The sequence below is a fragment of the Bos grunniens genome, chromosome 2, assembly GCF_055505025.1.
Source record: "Bos grunniens cultivar Pamir isolate PY7600 chromosome 2, Bosgru_T2T1.0, whole genome shotgun sequence".
Lineage (NCBI taxonomy): Eukaryota > Metazoa > Chordata > Mammalia > Artiodactyla > Bovidae > Bos > Bos grunniens.
In genome coordinates this window covers 26,125,246-26,146,167 of record NC_141166.1, presented here as the reverse complement: position 1 = coordinate 26,146,167, position 20,922 = coordinate 26,125,246, and the positions used below count along the sequence as shown (strand labels likewise).

Genomic DNA, 20,922 nt, shown 5'->3' with positions numbered 1-20,922 from the left:
GTGCTGCTTGTTTTCATAAGTGCACTACAGCCCAAGTGTAAAAAAAGTTAAATGATGTGAACATGTGCTTGCCTCTTAAAATGATGAAGTGCTGTGAGAGTGTATGTGGTCTCATGCCAGCTCTCCTTTCCACTCTAAGAATAGCTGGACATAAACTCTACAGAAGTAAGTTCTGTAGCATATCTGTATCTAAAATGTGATGTCAGAAGCATGTTAAAAAAAAGTTCCAGAGTCAGTCATTGTTTCTAAAAATAATGTTTTAAAAAAGCATACAACTCCACAGATGGCTGAGCCCTTCCAAGCATATTCTTATCTCAATCCAACAGCATTTTTGTGATATTAATGCCTACATTTACATAAGATGAAACTGAGGATGAGATATTAATATCACCCAGATCTCATTTTCACTCCAGCCCTCTTCTTACTTCATTGTTCTGTGTCAAGCTTAATATAAAGGTTCTTTAAGAAGAAAATGAACAATCTTTGAAAAGAGCCCAACAGGCTAGAAATGAAAGGATTTAAAGACGTTTAAACATTTAGTAAGGACTGGACAACTTGTGTGTGTGTGGGGGTGGGGGTGGGGTGTTCTTTTAATTTTAAAGGAAAGTTTGCTCCTTTCCACTCAGTCTAGCAGTCTTGGCTTCAGTTACTGTCAGCTTCTCAGAAAGCTCCTGAAGCCCCTACTCACCTGGCTCTTGTTGACTGGAAAAAAAGCAAAACAAAACCTACAATATGAGAGTTGTGAATTAAGTTATATCTGGGACAGAATAAGGATTGTAGTCTAGGAGATGGCATTTCAGATAGCTCTGAGAAACTGCTCCAAAAAGGCGTGGGGGAAGTCGTCTATATGTGATTTTGGTAAAGATAGAATACGTGCAATCAAACTCATCGTTTTTGCAAGTTTTTGCTAATCTCTAGGCACGAGGAGCAGATATCACTATGAAGGATTTTAGTCCTTTCTAGATTCAAGGAGATGCAAGAATTGGGCTCATAAAATCTTCTCCTAAAAATATCTAACTATCTGAAGACCTGTCAGTTTTCCCAGAGCACAGAGTGCCTCCTTCCTGATCTCCACCCTGGACTCCTTTCAGGGATGTTGAAGGTGAGCAGCTGCAGTGAAGAAGTCGATGGCAAGTGCCAATTTGCAGGTGACACCTTCAACCTAAGAGATGCGGATGGTCTGAGAGCACAAAGGGGTTTGCCAGAGTTTATCTTAAAATACTGATCTGCATTTTCTTCTGCAAATAAAACCCTGATTAGATAAATCCCTAAATACACTGCTGGCTGAAAAATAAAAGAGAGAAGATGATCCTATTGAATTTTACCTGAGCCCTATGCTCCTGGAAACAGAAACCATGAAGATAATCCACTCACCCTTTTGTGTTCTAGGAATGATTTACTACAAGGAACCATCCTTCTCCAGATGACTTAGACAAGGCTCACAGCCCCACCCCCGCCTTATTTACCTGTGACAAGGCTGGTCATGACACCTCCAGTTCCCATTCTTTGATTTATAAATGGTTTTAACTCCATCCCCACTGGCCCATCTGGTCAAAATACCTGCTCCCTTGACTTGATCAAACTTGAGTTGGGCTTTTCTCCAAGGCTGGACCCTGGATTTTGATTTATCTCATACCAGCCAGTACACAGCCCCCTTCCTGAGGATAAGCTGACCACAGGATAAACAAGGCTCTGATCTACCGCCCTGTCCATCTCCCCACACCCAGAGAACACCTTTCCAGTACTGATCATCCCTCTGGATGAAAGAAAAGCCCTTTTCTGCCTGGTCTTTGAACACTCACAGATCTTAGATCAGAGAGATCTTCCAGTCCTTTCAAATAAAAGCTGTCCTTGCCTAAATCCAGATTTATTTTTCATTTGATAAAGACAATAGAAAGAGAATTCAGCCCTGAAGTCCCTCTACGTGCTGTCCTATAGTTCTCACTTTCCAAGATCATTTTGGCAAAATGTGCTTAGTGTCTACTCCCTCTTGTGCAACATACAATCTTTGGTATTGCTGAACAGCTTTCAGGAAAGCATTTGAATTCTTCCTCTAACCAAAGCAGCATATAAACATTAAAGAAAATGAGAAAAAGCAGTTATTTTGCTTAGGCTAGTATTTCACATACACTTGAGACTAGATTGCTGTTCAAACACAAAGTGATTTCCTAACTTTATTATTATGGCTCCAAATCACAAACGCTAGAGATAACTACAATTACGCTAGAGATAACATTCAAATGTAACTACAAAAGTAGTTACAAGGTAACTATCTTCCACCCCTCAGTATTAAAGCATTTCTATTGTCTCTTGCTTTATATGGGGGCTTCCTTGGTGACTCAAATGGTAGAGGATCTGCCTACAATTTGGGAAACCCAGGTTCGATCCTTGGGCCAGGAAGATCCCCTGGAGAAGGGCATGGCTACCAACTCCAGTATTCTTGCCTGGAGAATCCCATGGACAGAGGATTTGCTTTATGTAAACTTCAGGATTGACTTTCCCAGCATTAACTAGAGACATTGAGAATTTGCTGTATGGTATCTCCTTCTCTTGCCTGGAAAATCCCATGGACGGAGGAGCCTGGTAGGCTGCAGTCCATGGGGGTTCGAAGAGTCAGACACGACTGAAGCGACTTAGCAGCAGCAGCATCTCCTTCTCAGCTGTGTCCAGGTAGTGGATCACCTTGTTCTGTTACTATTTCAAAGGAATAAATACTCCACAAAAAATATAGGTTTTAAGGAATGCTATATCATTTTAAAGTAATGTATGGAAAGTCAGTTTTACTTCTGTTAGGACATCTAGGCTATTGATTAACTCTATCAAATATGTGTCCTACTTTATGTACCAGTTAATTCAAGGGCCTTAATTTAGCCAGTTGTATGATGAGGTCTGTAGTAAGGAGGCATACAATATTTTTTCAGCCCTTGATATTCTAGTATATAACTTAGAAATTATACACTAGGATTTACACAGTATTAAAGAAGTTGTCACATAATTTTTTGCTTGTTTGTTTGTTTTTTGGCTACACCACATGGCATGCAGGGTCTTAATTCCCTAACTGAGGATTAAACTCTAGCTCCCTGCAGTGGAAACCTGGAGTCTTAACCACTGGACTACCAGAGAAGTCCCATCCTATAAAATTTTATCTAAGATTCTTAATTTTCTCCCAGAGTGCTGGCTACAAGCTGTAAAGTCCAAAGTTGTTTATCAATAGAAGTGGCATTTTTTTCTCTTATTTTTTTCTTGAGCTTGGTAGATACCAAAAGCAGGACTTTTAAGCTGGAACACTTAAATGATCTTCCTTCACAGGGGAAGATATGAAACAGAAAAGCTACAAAGTAAAGGCAGTCAACTTAAAACAGTTCCTGTTCATGAGGTCTTCACTTCTCAGATGGGATACTGAGCAGAGTCTCATTCTCCAGGGAGCCCCAGTGTGTCCTTTTATTCATTTAGTAAAGATTTTGGGACTCTACTGGGCACTTGTAATTTTACATTTCCAACAATTCTGGAAATATTCCCTCACTTCGAGCCTGTATCATCTTTATTTTGCCTGCTCATGTTAACCATCTAATAAGTCTCCTTACAGCAATTCTAATGACCTTCAAATCCATCCACCCCACAGCATGTTGTTGTTCAGTCACTCAGTTGTGTCTGACTGTTTGTGACCCCAGGGACTATAGCTTGCCAGGCTTCCCTGTCCTTTACCACCTCCCAGAGCTTGCTGAAACTCATGTCCATAGAGTTGGTGATGCCATCTAATCATCTTATCCTCTGTTGTCCCCTTCTCCTCCTGCCTTCAATCTTTCCCAGCATCAGGGTCTTTTTCAGTGAGTCAGTTCTTCACTTCAGGTGGGCAAAGTATTGGAGCTTTAGCATCAGTCCTTCCAATGAATATTCAGGATTGATTTCCTTTAGGATTGACTGGTTTGATGTCCAAGGGACTCTCAAGAGCCTTCTCCAACACCACAGTTCAAAAGCATCAGTTCTTTGGCACTCAGCCTTTTTTATGGTCCAACTCTCACATCCATACATGACTACTGGAAAAACCATAGCTTTGACTGTATGGACCTTTGTCAGAAAAGTAACACCTGCTTTTTAACACACGGCCTAGGTTTGTCATTGCTTCTCTTCCAAGGAGCAAGCGTCTTTTAATTTCATGGCTGCAGTCCCTGTCTGCAGTGAAGTCTATTACTGTTTCTCTTTGTTTCCCCATCAAATTTGCATGAAGTGATGGGACCAGATGCTAGCATGTAGAATGACCTATCTCAGGAGCCCAGTGGTGCATCATTTAGCTCTCTGGTCTTATATAGAGTGACCTATCTCCGGTGCAACTATGACCATGGTCCACTGTTTAGAACATATTAATGTCCAAGCACCTTAAAATAATTGGACTTCTGCCTAAATCTCTACCTTTAACTCTCCCTGATCTGTTCTCTTCTCTGGAATCACAGAACTATCTGCTGATGACTCCCATGTCCACCCCAGTTCCTGCCCTGCAGACACACCCACACTTGACTCTATCCCTCCTTCTACTGTTGCCCCCGCCACCAGCTTCAAGTCTCACCACACACATTGTCTCTAGAAAACCTTGAACCTGCATTGTCCACTTGCGTGCTCAGTTGTGTCTGATCCTGCGACCCCATGGACTGTAGCCCGCCAGACTCCTCTGTCCTTGGGATTCTCCAGGCAAGGATACTTCAGTGGGTTGCCATTTCCTCCTCCAGGGAATCTTCCCTACTGAGGGATCGAACCTGCGTCTCCTGCATTAGCAGGTGGATTCTTTACCACTACGTCATTCTCTGCTAGATGGTTCTTTATTATTCCTTGAACTTGGCATGTAGTAGTAGCTCAATACATAATTGTTGAATAAAATAAGTAAAGATTCATAATTCTATGAAGAGGATTTCAGAGCTGTCCCTCTTGAGGGGACAGATGTAAAGAAGTAATTACAGTTCAGGGTACTAAAGATACATTAGAAAAATCTATAGAGTACTAAGGAAGCATCCTAGAGATGTTTTTAAAATGAAATTGTTGGACTTCCCTGGTGGTAATCCACCTGCCAATGCATGGGACATGGGTTCGATCCCTGGTCTAGGAAGATCCCGTATGTTTCGAGGCAACTGAAGTTGTATGCCACAACTACTAAGCCCTTGCTTTAGAGCCCTTGCTCTGCAACAAGCGAAGCTACCACAATGCATGATCCGTGATCACTGCAACTAGAGGAAGCCTGTGCACAGCAATGAAGACCCAGCACAGCCAAAAATAGAAACAAAATTAATTTTTTAAAAGTAGTTGTTCCCCATCCTGAGTCATTCTGCAGGGCCCTGATGGACAATCAGGACCCAAATTTAGTCAAGATATCAAGGCCTTTTCTGTATGCAAGTCGTAATTCTGTTTTATGTTTCTCAAATGCGAAGGGCTCTTTGAATCAGAAGCCAGATTTTCTTTGCCTTTTTAAAAAAGCCTCAGATTTCTTTCTCACCTTGTGATTGATGAGCAACAACTTTTAAATTTATTTAGTTGTTCATTTATTCACTTGAAAAACATCCAGCAAGATCAATTATGAAATACTCTGCTAAGTCCTAAGGATTAAGCAGTGAACAAGACAAACTCCATCCTACTCTCCTGGAGTTTACTTGTAGGCAAGACAGAGTAATAAGTCAAAACAGAAATTAAAGGTTGTACAATTATTGCTTACAGCATGATGAGGGTGAGAATAGAAACCTACTTTAGAAATGCTGTTCAAGAAGAAGCATTTGGTAGTAGTTTCACTTAAGTCTTAAAGTATGAGAAAGAGCCAGCCAGGTGAGGGCCCAGGGGAGAGGGCTCCAGGCTGAGACAGGTGGAGAGGGCACAGGTCCAAAACTGAGTCAGAACCAGGTACTGTCCCAGACTCTGGGCCAAGCATCCCCTTGGGGGTGGGGATGGAGCTGATAAATCAAAATGTATAGTCTAAGTGCAGGCAGAGTAGAGTTCTGCGAAGAAAAATAAAAGCAGGTTATGCAGACTGGTGCCAGGCAGCTGTCTTAGGTCAAGTGGTCAGGAAAAACCTTCCCATGGAGGTGGCTTTTGGACACAGGGCTGATTTTACTTACAATTTACTCACATTGAATTGTTTATGGCAAATCTAAAATGTTCAAAATATATCAATAGTCTTTGTAACTAATTTCTGTATTCATTTGGAAACCAATATTCCCAACAAGTCTAAATGGTAAACAAGCCTTCTAAAAAGACAGCTGAGTTTTAAGTGGAAAGACACCTTTGAGGTGGTCTTTTCTAACTTTAAAACCAAACTTTTCCTGTGATTCAAATCCTGTTCTTTAGTCCCTAAGTTGCTTCCTACTCTCTGTGACCTCGTGAACTGCAGCATGCCAGGCTTCCCTGTCTTTCAGTATCTCCCAGAGTTTGCTCACACTCATGTCCATTGAGTCAATGATGATATCTAACCATCTCATCCTCTGCCACCCCCTTCTCTTGCCCTCAATCTTTCCCAGCATCAGGGTCTTTTCCAGTGAGTCAGCTCTTTGCATCAGGTGGCCAAAGTATTAGAACTTCAGCTTTACATCCGTCTTTCCAATGAATATTCAGGGTTGATTTCCTTTAGGATTGACTAGTTTGATCTCCTTGCTTCCAAGGGACTCTCAAGAGTCTTCTCCGGCACCCCAGTTTAAAAGCATCAATTCTTCAGTGCTCAGCCTTCTTTATGGTCCAACTGTCACATCCATACATGAGTACTGGAAAAACCATAGCTTTGACTATACGGATCTTTGTCAGCAAAGTGATATCTCTACTTTTTAATACTCATCTAGGTTTGTAGCTTTTCTTTCAAGGCGCAAGTGCCTTTAAATGTCATGGCTGCAATCACTGTCCGCAGTGATTTTGGAGCTCAAGAAAATAAAGTCTGTCAGTGTTTCCACTTTCTCCCCATCTGTTTGACATGAAGTGATGGGACTGGATGCCATGATCTCTGTTTTTTGAGTGTTGAGTTTTAAGCTTGCTTTTCACTCTCTTCTTTCACTCTCATTAAGAGGCTCTTTAGATTCTCTTGACTCTCTAATATTAGAGTGGTATCATCTGAATATCTGAGGTTGTTTATTTCTGCCATCAATCTTGATTCCAGCTTGAGCTTCATCCAGCCCAGCATTTCACATAATATACTCGGCCTATAAGTTAAAAAATCAGGGTGACAATGTACAGCCTTGACATACTCCTTTCCCAATTTTGAACTAGTCTATTGTTCCATATTCAGTTCTGTTCCTTCTTGACCTGCATACAGGTTTCTCAGGAGACAGGTAAAGTGGTCTGGTATTCCCATTTCTTTAAGAATTTCCCACAGTTTGTCGTGATCCACACAGTCAAAGGCTTTGGTATAGTCAGTGAAGCAGATTTTTTTTTCTTTTGGAATTCCCTTGCTTTCTCTATGACCCCCCAAATTTTGGCAACTTGATCTCTGGTTCCTCTTCATTTTTAAAATTCAGCATGTATATCTGGAAATTCTTTGTTCATGTACTTGAAGGGTTTTTGAGTATTACCTTGCTAACATGTGAAATGACCGCAATTGTACGGTAGTTTGAATATTCTTTGGCATTGTCTTTCTTTGGGATTGGAATGAAAACTGACCACCGACACCTCATCAAAGAGTTCTGTAAAAATTCTGGCATTGCTCATCATCCTAAGGACCCCAGCCTGACGGTGGAATGTAGAAATTGCAGAGGAAAGGACTCCAAGGGGAGAGCATGGATGTGCCTGTCAGCCTAGAAGGCTGAGGCTGGCCTTCTCAAGTCGAGCTTCTCTCATTACAAAGGGTCACAGGGAGGTTATAGCCCCAGTTACAGTCCTGTTGGGGAGGTACTGACTGTGTGATCAACAGCCCCTTTTACTAGCTAGAGTTAATCACTCACTGACCGGCTGGTAAATCAATGGTGCCCTGCTCTCTCCCCCTCCGCCTCTCCTGTGTCCATCCAGCCTCCTTCCTTCGCTCCCTGCAGTGAACAGGCGTCAGGAAGGGAGTTCTCTGGGATGCTTGTCTAGTCCTGCTCAAAGACTGGCTCTACAGGAGGACAGTCATCTAACTCCAGGGGAGGAGAACCCATTCTTCTCTGCCTGGGAGAAACCTTGTAATGAAGGCATCCTGCCAAGGATGAAGAGGAAGCAGCAAAAGGAGGGGGAGGCGTGGGGGGGATGGGAGAATGGAGGATGGATGGGGTGTGTTTAAAGGGACAGAGGAGGGGAAGACAGTCTTTTGGAGGAAAGACATTATTGCAGCCAAATGAAAAACTTGATTTTTGCAGATGATGGGCTAGAAAATGTCTACATGTCAAAGGCACTGTAATCTTAGTTCTTAGACTTTTCATTTCAGGAGATGGTGAGTTACATTTTTGAGCTCTACAAGTTAATGTCAGTAAGTTTATTCCAAGCAGGCCCTGTCGTAGGACTTACTAGACCAGCAGCCTCTTGGCAGAGAGGCCGAGCAACCAGGCTGCTGGTGACCTGGACCAGAGCTGAGCGTGGTAACCTTGGGCCTGACTAGGTGTACGTCTGAACCTTGCTTGTCGGAAAGGTGTGACCAGCTAGTGGAATTAAATCTCAAGGTCAAGAGAACTGTTCATTCAGGCACTCTGACTGAGCAGTTTCAGCTGTGAGATGTGAGAGCCTTCACCTGAACTTTAGGGCCATAATAAGAGACGATTCACAGGGTTTGTACATTTCCCAGGAGAAAGGTTAAATCTCAGACCAGGGCCGTTACTTTCCCAAGTGAGATGTGAAGCTGGGGCTTCTGATGGCAGTGATGGGTGTGGAGGGGAGCCGTGCTGCCATCACAGTGTGGATCCTTACTTTCACCAGAATGTCCCTGATTTCCATTTGGATGGAAGAGAAGTGATAACCAGGAGAAGCTGGGGGCAGGACGATGAGGAATGTCAGGGACACTGATGAACATCTAGTGGATTGGAGTGTTGTAGAGATAGTATATTCAGGTCTCTAGAGGTTATTATTTTTAATTTATTTATTTATTATTATTTTTTTGACTGCGCTGGGTCTTCGTTGCTACGCTCGGGTTTTCTCTAGTTTCAGCAAGGAGGGGCTCCTCTCTACTGGTGTTGCACGGGCTTCTCATTGTGGTGGCTTCTCTTGTGCTGCACAGCTCTAGGGCACACCAGCTTCAGTAGCTGTGGCACACAGGCTCAGTGGCTTTGTGGCATGTGGGATCTTCCCAGACCAGGGATTGAACCTCTGTCACCTGCATTGCAAGGCAGATTCTTAACCACTGGACCACCAGGGAAGCCCAACACTTCTTTTTTTTTTTTTTTTAAATAAATTCTGTTTAAAAATATTTATTTACATGCACCTAGATCTTCTAGCTGCACGATGCAAACTCTTAGTTGAGGCATATAGGATGTAGCTCTTTGACCAGGGATCGAACCCAGGACCTCTGCATTGGGTAGTCCCTGGACCACCAGGGTAGTCCCAGGTCTCTTGACTTTGGCTCAGCCGACTTTGGCACATGGAGTTGATAGCCACTCCCTCTTCCCAGTCATCATGTTGACAGTCATTCAAAATGAGTAGGAAATTGGCTTTGCCCAGTGTTGATAGCCCAGCTCGTGACGTCAGCCTGAGAATGGAAATAGGTGTCGTGTAAAGAGATATGAGAGTCCGCTTGGCTGTTCCCCTGGTGGGTTGAGTAGATGCATATCCAGGGCGCCTTCACCGAAAGCGGACATCATCTGCGTGGTCATAAGTGAATTTTCTTTCCTACATCCTGTGATTATGGCTCCCGTAATTTTGTTAGCCTGCATATTGAGTTTTTATTCTTATGCGTTTCCTTAGCTCTCCATTTCCTCCCCAGCCTCTTAACTGGTAATTTCGTTTGCTCATGGACTGCTGTATGACAGAGCATCTCATCATGAAATGGTGCTTCTCCTCCCCCCAACATGTGTGCAGATGTTTCTAGCACAAGGAAATGCAGCCAGCAATACCAGCCTTTAGAGACAAAGAACAGCTAGACTGGAGAATTTGGGGTGTGAAGGGGACCAAAGCCAGGCAAACAGTAGGTCTGACATTGCTTTCACAATGAAAAATGGTTTTACTTCCTTAGGGCTACAGCAAGCATTGTGTATCAGCACCACAAATTCAGATTCCTTTCTGTGCAGTGCAGCTGACTGGTCACAAAGAAGGCAGGCCGCAGAGATGTGGTTGATGGTCATTCAGAGCTTGGGTGGATACAGTTGTGTGACTTAACTCTGTGGAGTCTTTAAATCCCTTCAGATATAAATCTTTTTAATTTCTTCTGAGTGACCCACCCCCCAATCTTTCCTAAATTCTACAAGATTGTAAACTGGAGACAAAGGTGAAGTGAACTCTGACAGAACATGTAAGGAAAGCCTGTGATAGCCTGAAAAACTAGGTGTGGAATGTCAATGTTGTTGTTGTTTAGTTGCTAAGTTGTGTCTGACTCTTTTGAGATACCATGGACTGTAGCCAGCCAGGCCCCTCTGTCCATGGGATTTCCCAGGCAGGAATATTGGAATGGGTTGTCATTTCCTTTTCCTGGGGATCTTCCCAACCCAGGAATCGAACCCATGTCTCCTACATTGGCAAGCGGGTTCTTTATCGCTGAACCACCAGGGAAATCCAGAACGTCAGTGACCATTAGCCTAATGTTGGGTTCATGGTTCATCAGGTCATCGTGATGGGTACTCCAACCTCACACCAGGTCCAGAGACTCTTGTACACAGATGCTTCAATAGAAAGACAAGTGAGTGCAGCGAGGTCACATTTTCTGTTGTCTCAGGGTAATTCAAGCCTAGACATTCTCTAGGGCAAGATGTGTTTCAGGGTATAATAAGCTAGAATCTCATTTTAATGTTACCTATGCTGGGGAAGATTGAAGGCAAAAGAAGAAGGGGTCAGCAGAGGATGAGATGGTTAGGTAGCATCACTGGGAGATAGTAAAGGGCAGGGGAGCCTGGCATACTGCAGTCCATGGGATCGTAAAGAGTCAGACACAACTTTATGACTGAATGACAACATGCTTTTTCCAACAGAATATTTTTTTTCCAGAAAATATGAGACACATTACAAAAACCCAGATAGTGTAGTCTACAGAGCTATTTTTATTTTGTCATGGTTTTAGGTTTTTAATGATGGTGGAGGTGGAAAGGGTAGGTTTAGAAAAAATGTTTTGTTTTTATGACCAGCATTTTTAAGACAAATGCTGTCTCAGTCTTTATGGGGAAACACAAGTTTACTTGGGTAACATTAGAATGACCCAAGCTTTAGAAAAGGTCTGGGCAGCTGTTCTTTATGCCACACTCATAATTTCCCTTTGGTGAGGCACAAATAGGTTCATTCATAGAACATGGGTGATAAAATGGGGGCACATTTGTAAAATATGGATGAAACAGGGTTATTGATCTAGAATTGCTCGATTAGGCTTTTTGTTTTTTTTTAAATCACCAAGAATCAGGATATGCACATGAAAATGTCTTGGGAAAACTATCAGGTTATAAATTTAATTTCCAGGTTATAAATTTATTATTTAAATTTCACCTACCAGTTCAGTTCAGTCGCTCAGTTGTGTCCGACTCTTTGTGACCCCATGAATTGCAGCATGCCAGGCCTCCTGTCCATCACCAACTCCCAGAGTTCACTCAGACTCATGTCCATCGAGTCAGTGATGCCATCCAGCCATCTCATCCTCTGTCTTCCCCTTCTCCTCCTGCCCCCAATCCCTCCCAGCTTCAGAGTCTTTTCCAATGAGTCAACTCTTCCCATGAGGTGGCCAAAGTACTGGAGTTTCAGCTTTCGCATCATTCCTTTCAAAGAAATCCCAGGGCTGATCTCCTTCAGAATGGACTGGTTGGATCTCCTTGCAGTCCAAGGGACTCTCAAGAGTCTTCTCCAACACCACAGTTCAAAAGCATCAATTCTTTGGCGCTCAGCCTTCTTCACAGTCCAACTCTCCCATCCATACATGACCACAGGAAAAACCATAGCCTTGACTAGACAGACCTTTGTTGTCAAAGTAATGTCTCTGCTTTTGAATATGCTATCTAGGTTGGTCATAACTTTCCTTCCAAGGAGTAAGCGTCTTTTAATTTCATGGCTGCAGTCACCATCTGCAGTGATTTTGGAGCCCAAAAACATAAAGTCTGACACTGTTTTCACTGTTTCCCCATCTATTTCCCATGAAGTGGTGGGACCGGATGCCATGATCTTCGTTTTCTGAATGTTGAGCTTTAAGCCAGCTTTTCATCATCTTTTACATCTATGCAGGAAAATAAGAGAGCGACTTCCCAGGAAGGGTCCTTTGAAGGTGGAGCATATTACTTTCCTGAATTACTGCCAAAGCATAGCTCAAATTTGCTTTACAACATGCATCATACATAGGCTGCTGTTAGCACTGTTGGTTTTTAACATCTAAATGGGTCCCAAGCTGATGTATGTATAAGCAAGCGAAGATTTAAAGGGACCAGCAGCTCATTATTAACGCATGTGTGGAAAAGCTGTAGCTTGCTGTTGTTAAAGATGGGAGTGCTGGGGAGAATGATAGCTCATTGTGGAAGCTAATATTAGAAATGGTTAGTATTAAAAATGGTACCACTACTGACAAAGGATTTACTCTGTGTAAGTTCTGTCTTTTGAGACGTCTTCAATTAGAGTTGAGTTGCTTTTACAAACATGGATAGAAGGGAGTAAAGAGTTGAAGTGCCCTGTCTTATTTTGAAGCTTGATATGAAATGATATATAACTGACTTATTTCTGGTTGAAGAAAATGTGCCCATTCAAGGGATAGTGCTCATAGCATCCTTTTGCTCTCATCACCTGCTCTGGGACATTCTGCCTTGGGGCAACCTATGGAAATTTTGAAATTTTACGACTCTGGTAAAAAGATATCTGTTCAGACTACATATCCCATTAAAAAAAAAAAAGTGAAAAAATAGACAAGAGAAAGGATGAGAATCATGAGCATAGTTGATTCATGAGGGACGGTCAGGAGGTCCTTCTATTATAGCAAAAGCTATGTAGTAAAATGATACTGAATCATACATTTTATTAAATATATATGAAATATTTCAAATGTACTATAAGCATACTGAAATAATATAAATAATAGGACTGAAATGATATAAACAGGAGAAGGCTGGTTGTGAATTGTGGTTTCATTGTAAGTGTTAGGAGCACAGATTTGTATTGGTTCACTTGCCTTCAATACTCAAGTCTGTCCACCTTCAAGAGAGATGTGAGGCCAACTTTTGAGGGGCTTTTCCTCTGGAAGATGGCAGAGGGCTTACTCCCTAGCTATTGCAAATCAGTGTGTAAATTACAGACCAACAATGTTTTTTCTTGTTTAATTTTGGGGGGATTTTGGTGACTATATTGTGTCATAATGTCAGTGATTATGATGTCCATTTTATGTCCCCATGGGTTTTATGTCCTCATCTGTGCCCCACCTGTGCACAGTGTAGATTTTATTGTTGGTACCCATAATGTACAACAAAGGAAGACTCTTAAGTCCCCTGCTTTTCACCAGTCCTGGATGATACCTGTACAGAAAGGATGGAAGATTCTCAGGATATTGGGGGTAGAATTGGGGCAAGGATTCTGCAGTGGCTGAGGGGCTCTCTCTGTCTCATGCCTTTGCCAGGGAGGATAGACCAGGATTCAGATTCCTTCGAGTCCACATGAACCATAAAACCCCACACACAGTTAGTTGCTTTGGTCTGACTCATGGTCATAAGAAAAAATGCTTGATGATGTGGTTGTTGAGGACGATACCCACCCCAAGCATCCAGTGTGTGATAGTAGTTGTCACGGAGGCAACCAGCTGACCCTGCATGTGGCCCAGGATGCTTTTCTGGGGCCCTGGACTCTTGCTTCATTAACTTCCTTTCTTTGTTGTGTTTTAATTTATTATTTATTTATTTGGGTGTATTGGGTCTTTGTTGCTGTGAGTGGTTTTCTCTAGTTTCAGCATGTGGGCTTCGCACTGCAGTGGCTTCTCTTGTTGGGGACCACGGGCTTTAGGGTGCTCGGACTGCAGTAGTTGCAGCATGCAGGCTCAGTATTAGAGCATGGGCTTAGTTGCATGTGAGATCTTTCTGGACCAGGGAAGAAACCTGTGTCTCCTGCATGGGCAGAAGAATTCTTAGCCACTGGACCGCAAGGGAGTCCTTCACTGACTTCTTGATGTTATTGTACTTGACAATACATCTCCAGTGAAAAAGTGAAAGTGTCAGTCACTTGTGTCTGACTCTTTACAACCCCATGGGTTGTAGCCAACCAGGCTCCTCTGTCCGTGGAATTCTCCAGGCAAGAATATGGGATTGGGTTGCCATTTCCTACTCCAGGGGATCTTCCCAACCCAGGGATCGAACCCAGGTCTCCCGCATTGCAGGCAGATTCTTTACCTACTGAGCCACCAGGGAAGCTCACACATCTCCAGACAGCAAGTCAAATCCAGAACAAATCGAATCTTCCAGATCCAGAACAAATCAAATCTTCCAGAAGCCTGTCACCCCAAGAGCCTAGTTCATGAAATGAGTTTTTTTTTTTCATTTTTCCTTTAAATATATACATCTTGGTTTTAGTGTGTATCTGTAAAATATAACAATCAGATCATGTTTTCTTGAGTGTTTCACTGAAAAGGACTGAGCCAGTTTGAAGACCAACATTAAAGTGATAATAAAATTAGTGGTCCCTGGATATAGCAGAATCTAGAAAATGGTTTATGAGTGACTGTCATTTAAAAAAACCCTCATAGAGCCAGGCAGAGTGAATGGGAGCATGGAGGAGACCTCCAAACCCAGCTTTGTAGGAGGGACAGAAAAAGTGTTCCATTGGCAGTTGAGGTATGTTCCAGTTAATACCGTGCTGACTTGGGGACTTCCCTAGCAGTTCGGTGGGTAAGACTCTGCACTTCCTGTGCAGCAGCCCCAGTTACACCCTTGGCTGGGGAACTAAGATCCCACATGCCTGGTGCAGTGTAGGCCCCGCCACCCAAAAAAAACCCCAAAAAACTATGTTGACTTGATCTTGAAAGTATTACAAAGCTGGTATTTTAGGCTGTTCTTACTTCATAAAGACCAAGGATGCTGCTAGTTGGTGGAGTAGATTGGCAAAGGGTTTAGATGTAGGGCTGTTGGCTCAAATTGCTTGGGGGAATTTCTTTGGGGCGATTTTCCTGAATTTGGGGGAGGGGTTCTAATTTGTGAAGAAATCCTGTTAGCAGGTTTTACTGTTTTTGATGCAGGTAAGAGCAGTATTCTTGGGCTTCCCTTGTGGCTTAGCTGGTAAAGAATCTGCCTGCAATGCGGGAGACCTGGGTTTGATCCCTGGGTTGGGAAGATCCCCTGGAGAAGGAAAAGTCTACCCACTCCAGTTTTCTGGCCCAGAGAACTCCGTGGACTCTATACTCCATGGGGTCGCAAAGAGTCGGATACGACTGAGTGACTTTGACTCACTCACTCAAGAGCAGAAAGAATCTCAGATGAGTAGTCATCAGTCAAGGCTGAAGACAGACTTCTCTTCAGCTTGAAAAATCTGAGACTCTGTTTAATTGAAATTTGTACTGAAATGCCTTTTTGTGTATGTATGTGGCTGTTGCCTAGACTGGTTGGCTGGGTTACCCACAGAGATGCGTGGCAGCGTGCTTGGAGATGAAAATAGTTTGTGGGATTTTTTTCTTTCTTTCTTTTTTTTTTAGTTTGTGGTTTTAATCAGATGAGAAAGTTGAGCATGGCATGCAGCTAACGTCTGTTGCATTTTTGCTTTCAGTGGTCTATAAAGTAAAGTTTTTGATCTTTTTGTATTATTTTGCAGTTTGCTTTTTTCCCCCTCTGGTCAGTAGGACTGACAATTGACATACTTAGAAATGTGAAGGAAGAGTCTAATAATGAGGAGTCTTCTCTGCAGTACGTACATTTTTATTGGAAGCAAGCCTTATTGGTTTTTGCATGAAAACTCAAATGACGCACAAAGCACCGACTGCAATTCTAACCCCAGTGGATCCGCCATCCACAGTTTGCCCTGTAAGCTACATGCATTTGCTTATAAATACATTTTTTAAATTATAAATAGGATCAAAATATACTCTTGCTGCCTTTCACTGTTTTCATTTAACAGTATATCTCACAATGTTTTTTTTAATATTTATGTAATTTAACCAGTGTCCTGTCATGAACATTGAATTGTTTCCAGGTTTTGTGGTTAGTTGGCTCTCTGAAGGAAGATGGGCTTATGCGTGTTTTAGCTTTTGTGCACTCCACATTTCCTAAGACTGAAGACACCCATTCCCTCAATGGGTGCCATTTGGGATGTGACATCTGTCCAGTGGTGAGTAAAGGACACTGGTCCCAGACTTCTGCTGGACTGGTCATTGTTGGAGTGGTGTGGATAAGTATTTGGCAACTGTCTCATGAGATGTGATGTCTAAGACTCTTAGCCCCCAGGGCAGTCAGGCAGCCTCTAGTGAGTGTTCCATGGATCTAATGGGTTAGGATCATAGAATTTGGGTTCTTTAAAAAAATAGGTATCTGGTTTCAGTAATAACTGTCATGCCAGATTTAAGAGGGTGGGATGAAAAGACCTTAGGATTTTGAATCAGCAAAATTCAAACTCAGCTTCTCTACTCATTGTATTATCTTTAGGGGGTCAGTCACCTTCTTTAAGCATTTCCTGTTTTACAATTTCCTCATCTGTAAAATAGGAATGATATGAATATTAAAACAAATTATGTCAGTGAAAATACACTTTAAAAATCACTGTACTAATCTATTTCTGCTTTATTGACTATGCCAAAGCCTTTAACTGTGTGGATCACAATAAACTGTGGAAAATTTTTGAAGAGATGTGAATACCAGACCACCTGACCTGCCTCTTGAGAAACCTATATGCAGATCAGGAAGCAACAGTTAGAACTGGACATGGAACAACAGACTGGTTCCAAATAGGAAAAGGAGTACGTCAAGGCTGTATATTGTCACCCTGCTTATTTAACTTCTATGCAGAATACATCATGAGAAATGCAGGGCTGGAAGAAGCACAAGCTGGAATCAAGATTGCCAGGAGAAATATCAATAACCTCAGATATGCAGATGCTGCTGCTGCTAAGTCGATTCAGTCATGTCCGATTCTGTGTGACCTCAAAGACGGCAGCCCACCAGACTCCCCTGTCCCTGGGATTCTCCAGGCAAGAACACTGGAGTGGGTTGCTATTTCCTTCTCCAATGCATAGAAGTGAAAAATGAAAGTGAAGTCACTCAGTCATGTCTGACTCTTAACAACCCCATGGACTGCAGCCCACCAGGCTCCTCCGTCCATGGGATTTTCCAGGCAAGAGTACTGGAGTGGGGTGCCATTGCCTTCTCTGAGATATGCAGATGATACAACCCTTATGGCAGAAAGTGAAGAACTAAAAAGCCTCTTGATGAAAGTGAAAGAGGAGAGTGAAAAAGTTGGCTTAAAGCTCAACATTCAGAAAACGAAGATCATGGCATCCGGTCCCATCACTTCATGGCAAATAGATGGGGAAACAGTGGAAACAGTGTCTGACTTTATTTTTTGGGGCTCCAAAATCACTGCAGATGGTGACTACAGCCATGAAATTAAAAGACGCTTACTCCTTGGAAGGAAAGTTATGACCAACCTAGATAGCATATTCAAAAGCAGAGACATTACTTGGCCAACAAAGGTTCGTCTAGTCAAGGCTATGGTTTTTCCAGTAGTCATGTATGGATGTGAGAGTTGGACTGTGAAGAAAGCTGAGTGCTGAAGAATTGATGCTTTTGAACTGTGGTGTTGGAGAAGACTCTTGAGAGTCCCTTGGACTGCAAGGAGATCCAACCAGTCCATTCTGAAGGAGATGAGCCCTGGGATTTCTTTGGAAGGAATGATGTGAAAGCTGAAACTCCAGTAATTTGGCCACCTCATGTGAAGAGTTGACTCACTGGAAAAGACTCTGAAGCTGGGAGGGATTGGGGGCAGGAGGAGAAAGGGACAGCAGAGGATGAGATGGCTGGATGGCATCACTGACTCGATGGACACGAGTCTGAGTGAACTCTGGGAGTTGGTGATGGACAGGGAGGCCTGGCATGCTCTGATTCATGGGGTTGCAGAGAGTCGGACATGACTGAGCGACTGAACTGAACTGAACTGAATACTAATTATTATTTAACCCAAGTCATCCTTAATAAGGAAAAGAAGCCTCAATTGTTTTAAAGTAACTTTCTTAAAGACATGCATACATACATGACTTAATTACTTATCTTTGTACCTTTAGTGTTTGTCTTCACAAATTTCAGAAGCAGATCTGAGCTTGAAAAATTGGAGTGTTAGAAAAAACAGGAAAGTGTTGTCACTTAATTGTTTTATTTTTCTTACCTGCCATTTGTGCTTTCTTTATTATATCTTAATTTTTATAGGATGTGGGCTTTGTCAAGACCAGTTTGCTGATCGCCTTCTGTGATTTATGGTGTTCGCTCTGTAATTTCTTTGTTTCGGTGCTTCAGGCGCGGAATGAAATTTTATTAGTTTGAAGTTGTAATTGCGTGTCCCAGTGATTCACCATCACCCCATCCACCCCACCCAACCCCCTACAGACACAGAAACCCACGTGACACACACTATAGAAGGGCTTTGAATTTTAAAAAGTAAATAAAAATAAGGCCACAAACAGGAGAGGACATTCACCAGTGGAAAACAACTTTTTACACTGAATGGTAAGCGGTAGTCTCTCGAATGTTCCTCCATCACCATAACAAAGAACTGCTTTTAATCCACTCCCTGAAGCCAAATAGAAGACCACAGAGCAGCAATGTGTATTCCTGGGGGATAAAAGAACACCAAGAAAACAAAAGCTGCGCAGGCTACTGCAGTCACTCTCTCTCTCTCTCTTTCTCTTTTTTTTTTTTTTGGTAAAACTATTGATCTAAAAAGCCTCCAGAGCTTAAAATTACTCTTAAAATGAATCCCATCCTCATGGGTTTGAGTAGGGAGGACTTTCAGCTTCCTGTGACATGGGCAGTCACCGCCTCATTGCCCTGTAGAACTGGGGTTTAGGGGCAGAGCTGGGCAGGACTTTTGAAGAAAATAGCAGTAGCAGCCGTAGCTGCTTCCATTGAATCGGTATTTGAAGGCATTGCCACTAACATTTTGAAACGAAAGTCTTCAGGGCCACACAGGAGAGGTATTTCAGAATCCGTCTTGATATCTAGTTTCTCTGTTTTTCATTGTGATACAGTTCACATACCATAATATTAACCTTTCTAAAGAAAATAATTCAATGGCTTTACTATATTCACAGAGTTGTACAACCATCACCACCATCAACCTCCACGATATTTTCATCTCCTTAAAAACAAACCCCATATATTCACTAGCACTCACTCCCCATTCCACCTGCCAAACAGCCCCTACCCCCCAGATAACCACTAATCAGATAACCACTAATCTCTATGGATTTGCCTATTCTGAACATTTCATGTAAATGGAATCATACCATATTTGTCATTTTAGTCTGACTTCTTTCATTTAGCACATGGTTTTCAAAGGTCATCCTTGCTGTAGCATGTATCAGTACCTCATTGTTTTTCAAGGTCAAATAATACTTCATTGTACAGATGTACCCTGTTTTTTTAATCCATTCATCAGTTGATGGACATTCGGTTTAAACTTTTAATTTTGGGGCTATTGTGAAGGATAATGCTAAGAATGCTGCTGCTGCTAAGTCATTTCAGTCATGTCCGACTCTGTGTGACCCCATAGACAGCAGCCCACCAGACTCCCCTGTCCCTGGGATTCTCCAGGCAAGAACACTGGAGTGGGTTGCCATCTCCTTCTCCAATGCATGAAAGTGAAAAGTGAAAGTGAAGTCACTCAGTCGTGTCCGACTCTTAGCGACCCCATGGACTGCAGCCTACCAGGCTCCTCCGTCCATGGGATTTTCCAGGCAAGAGTACTGGAGTGGGGTGCCATTGCCTTCTAATATTCATGTACAAATTTCGGTGAGGACACGCATTTTCAGGGTTCTTGAATATGTACCTGTTGCAGAAACCAGTACTCAAGCACCACACTCGGAGAGCTGGAGAAGTCAGGCATATTATGCCGGCAGGCCCAGAGGAGTTAACACTCCAAGCACTGAACCCCGAACAAAGGGATTACAGAGTTTTTATAGACAGACTGTAGTGGGCAACACTAGCTGTTAATAGGCTGGTTTCCTCTTCATACCTAGGACTGGGATGGTTGGGTGTCTCGTCTTTCTTTATCCAATTTATCGTGTTAGTAACCTGAGGAGACGGAGAAGGCGATGGCACCCCACTCCAGTACTCTTGCCTGGAAAATCCCATGGACGGAGGAGCCTGTAGGCTGCAGTCCATGGGGTCGCTACAAGTCGGACACGACTGAGCATCTTCACTTTCACTTTTCACTTTCATGCATTGGAGAAGGAAATGGCAACCCACTCCAGTGTTCTTGCCTGGAGAATCCCAGGGACGGGGGAGCCTGGTGGGCTGCCGTCTCTGGGGTCGCACAGAGTCGGACACGACTGAAGCGATTTAGCAGCAGCAGCAGCAACCTGAGGAGAAGAGGACTGAGCTTAATTTGGACAGATTAAGAAATGGGATGATTAGAGAAGCTGTGGTCTTTGGGCTACCTCTCATTGTTCTCTAGGATGAGGAAATGAATTCCTGACTTTTTAAAAATAAATCTATGGGTGGACCATAAACCCTAGTGACTCACAATGTTTCTGCCCCGTAAGACCTGAGTAGCATCTTGCGTGTGTGTGTGTGTGTGTATGTATGCGCTCAGTGATGTCCGACTCTTTCAGACCCTATGCACTGTAGCCTGCCAGGCTCCTCTGTCCATGGTATTCTCCAGGTAAGAATACTGGAGTGGGTTGCCATGCCCTCCTCCAGGGGATCTTCCCAA

At 42.9% G+C, this 20,922-nt stretch overlaps 1 protein-coding gene across 6 annotated transcripts in view; it reads left to right on the top strand.

Annotated features, from left to right (window-relative positions):
- SGPP2 (sphingosine-1-phosphate phosphatase 2) overlaps positions 1-20,922 on the top strand; it is a 147,464-nt gene that overhangs the window by 75,592 nt on the left and 50,950 nt on the right. For 2 of the 6 annotated variants that reach the window (XM_086366247.1, XM_086366236.1), the window contains exon 3: positions 15,820-16,028. The exons of the other annotated variants lie outside the window; for them this stretch is intronic. In XM_086366247.1, coding sequence (XP_086222373.1) covers positions 15,954-16,028 — 75 coding nt within the window. In that variant the 5' untranslated portion in view covers positions 15,820-15,953. The remainder of the gene's footprint in view (positions 1-15,819; positions 16,029-20,922) is intronic. 6 annotated transcript variants of the gene reach the window in all.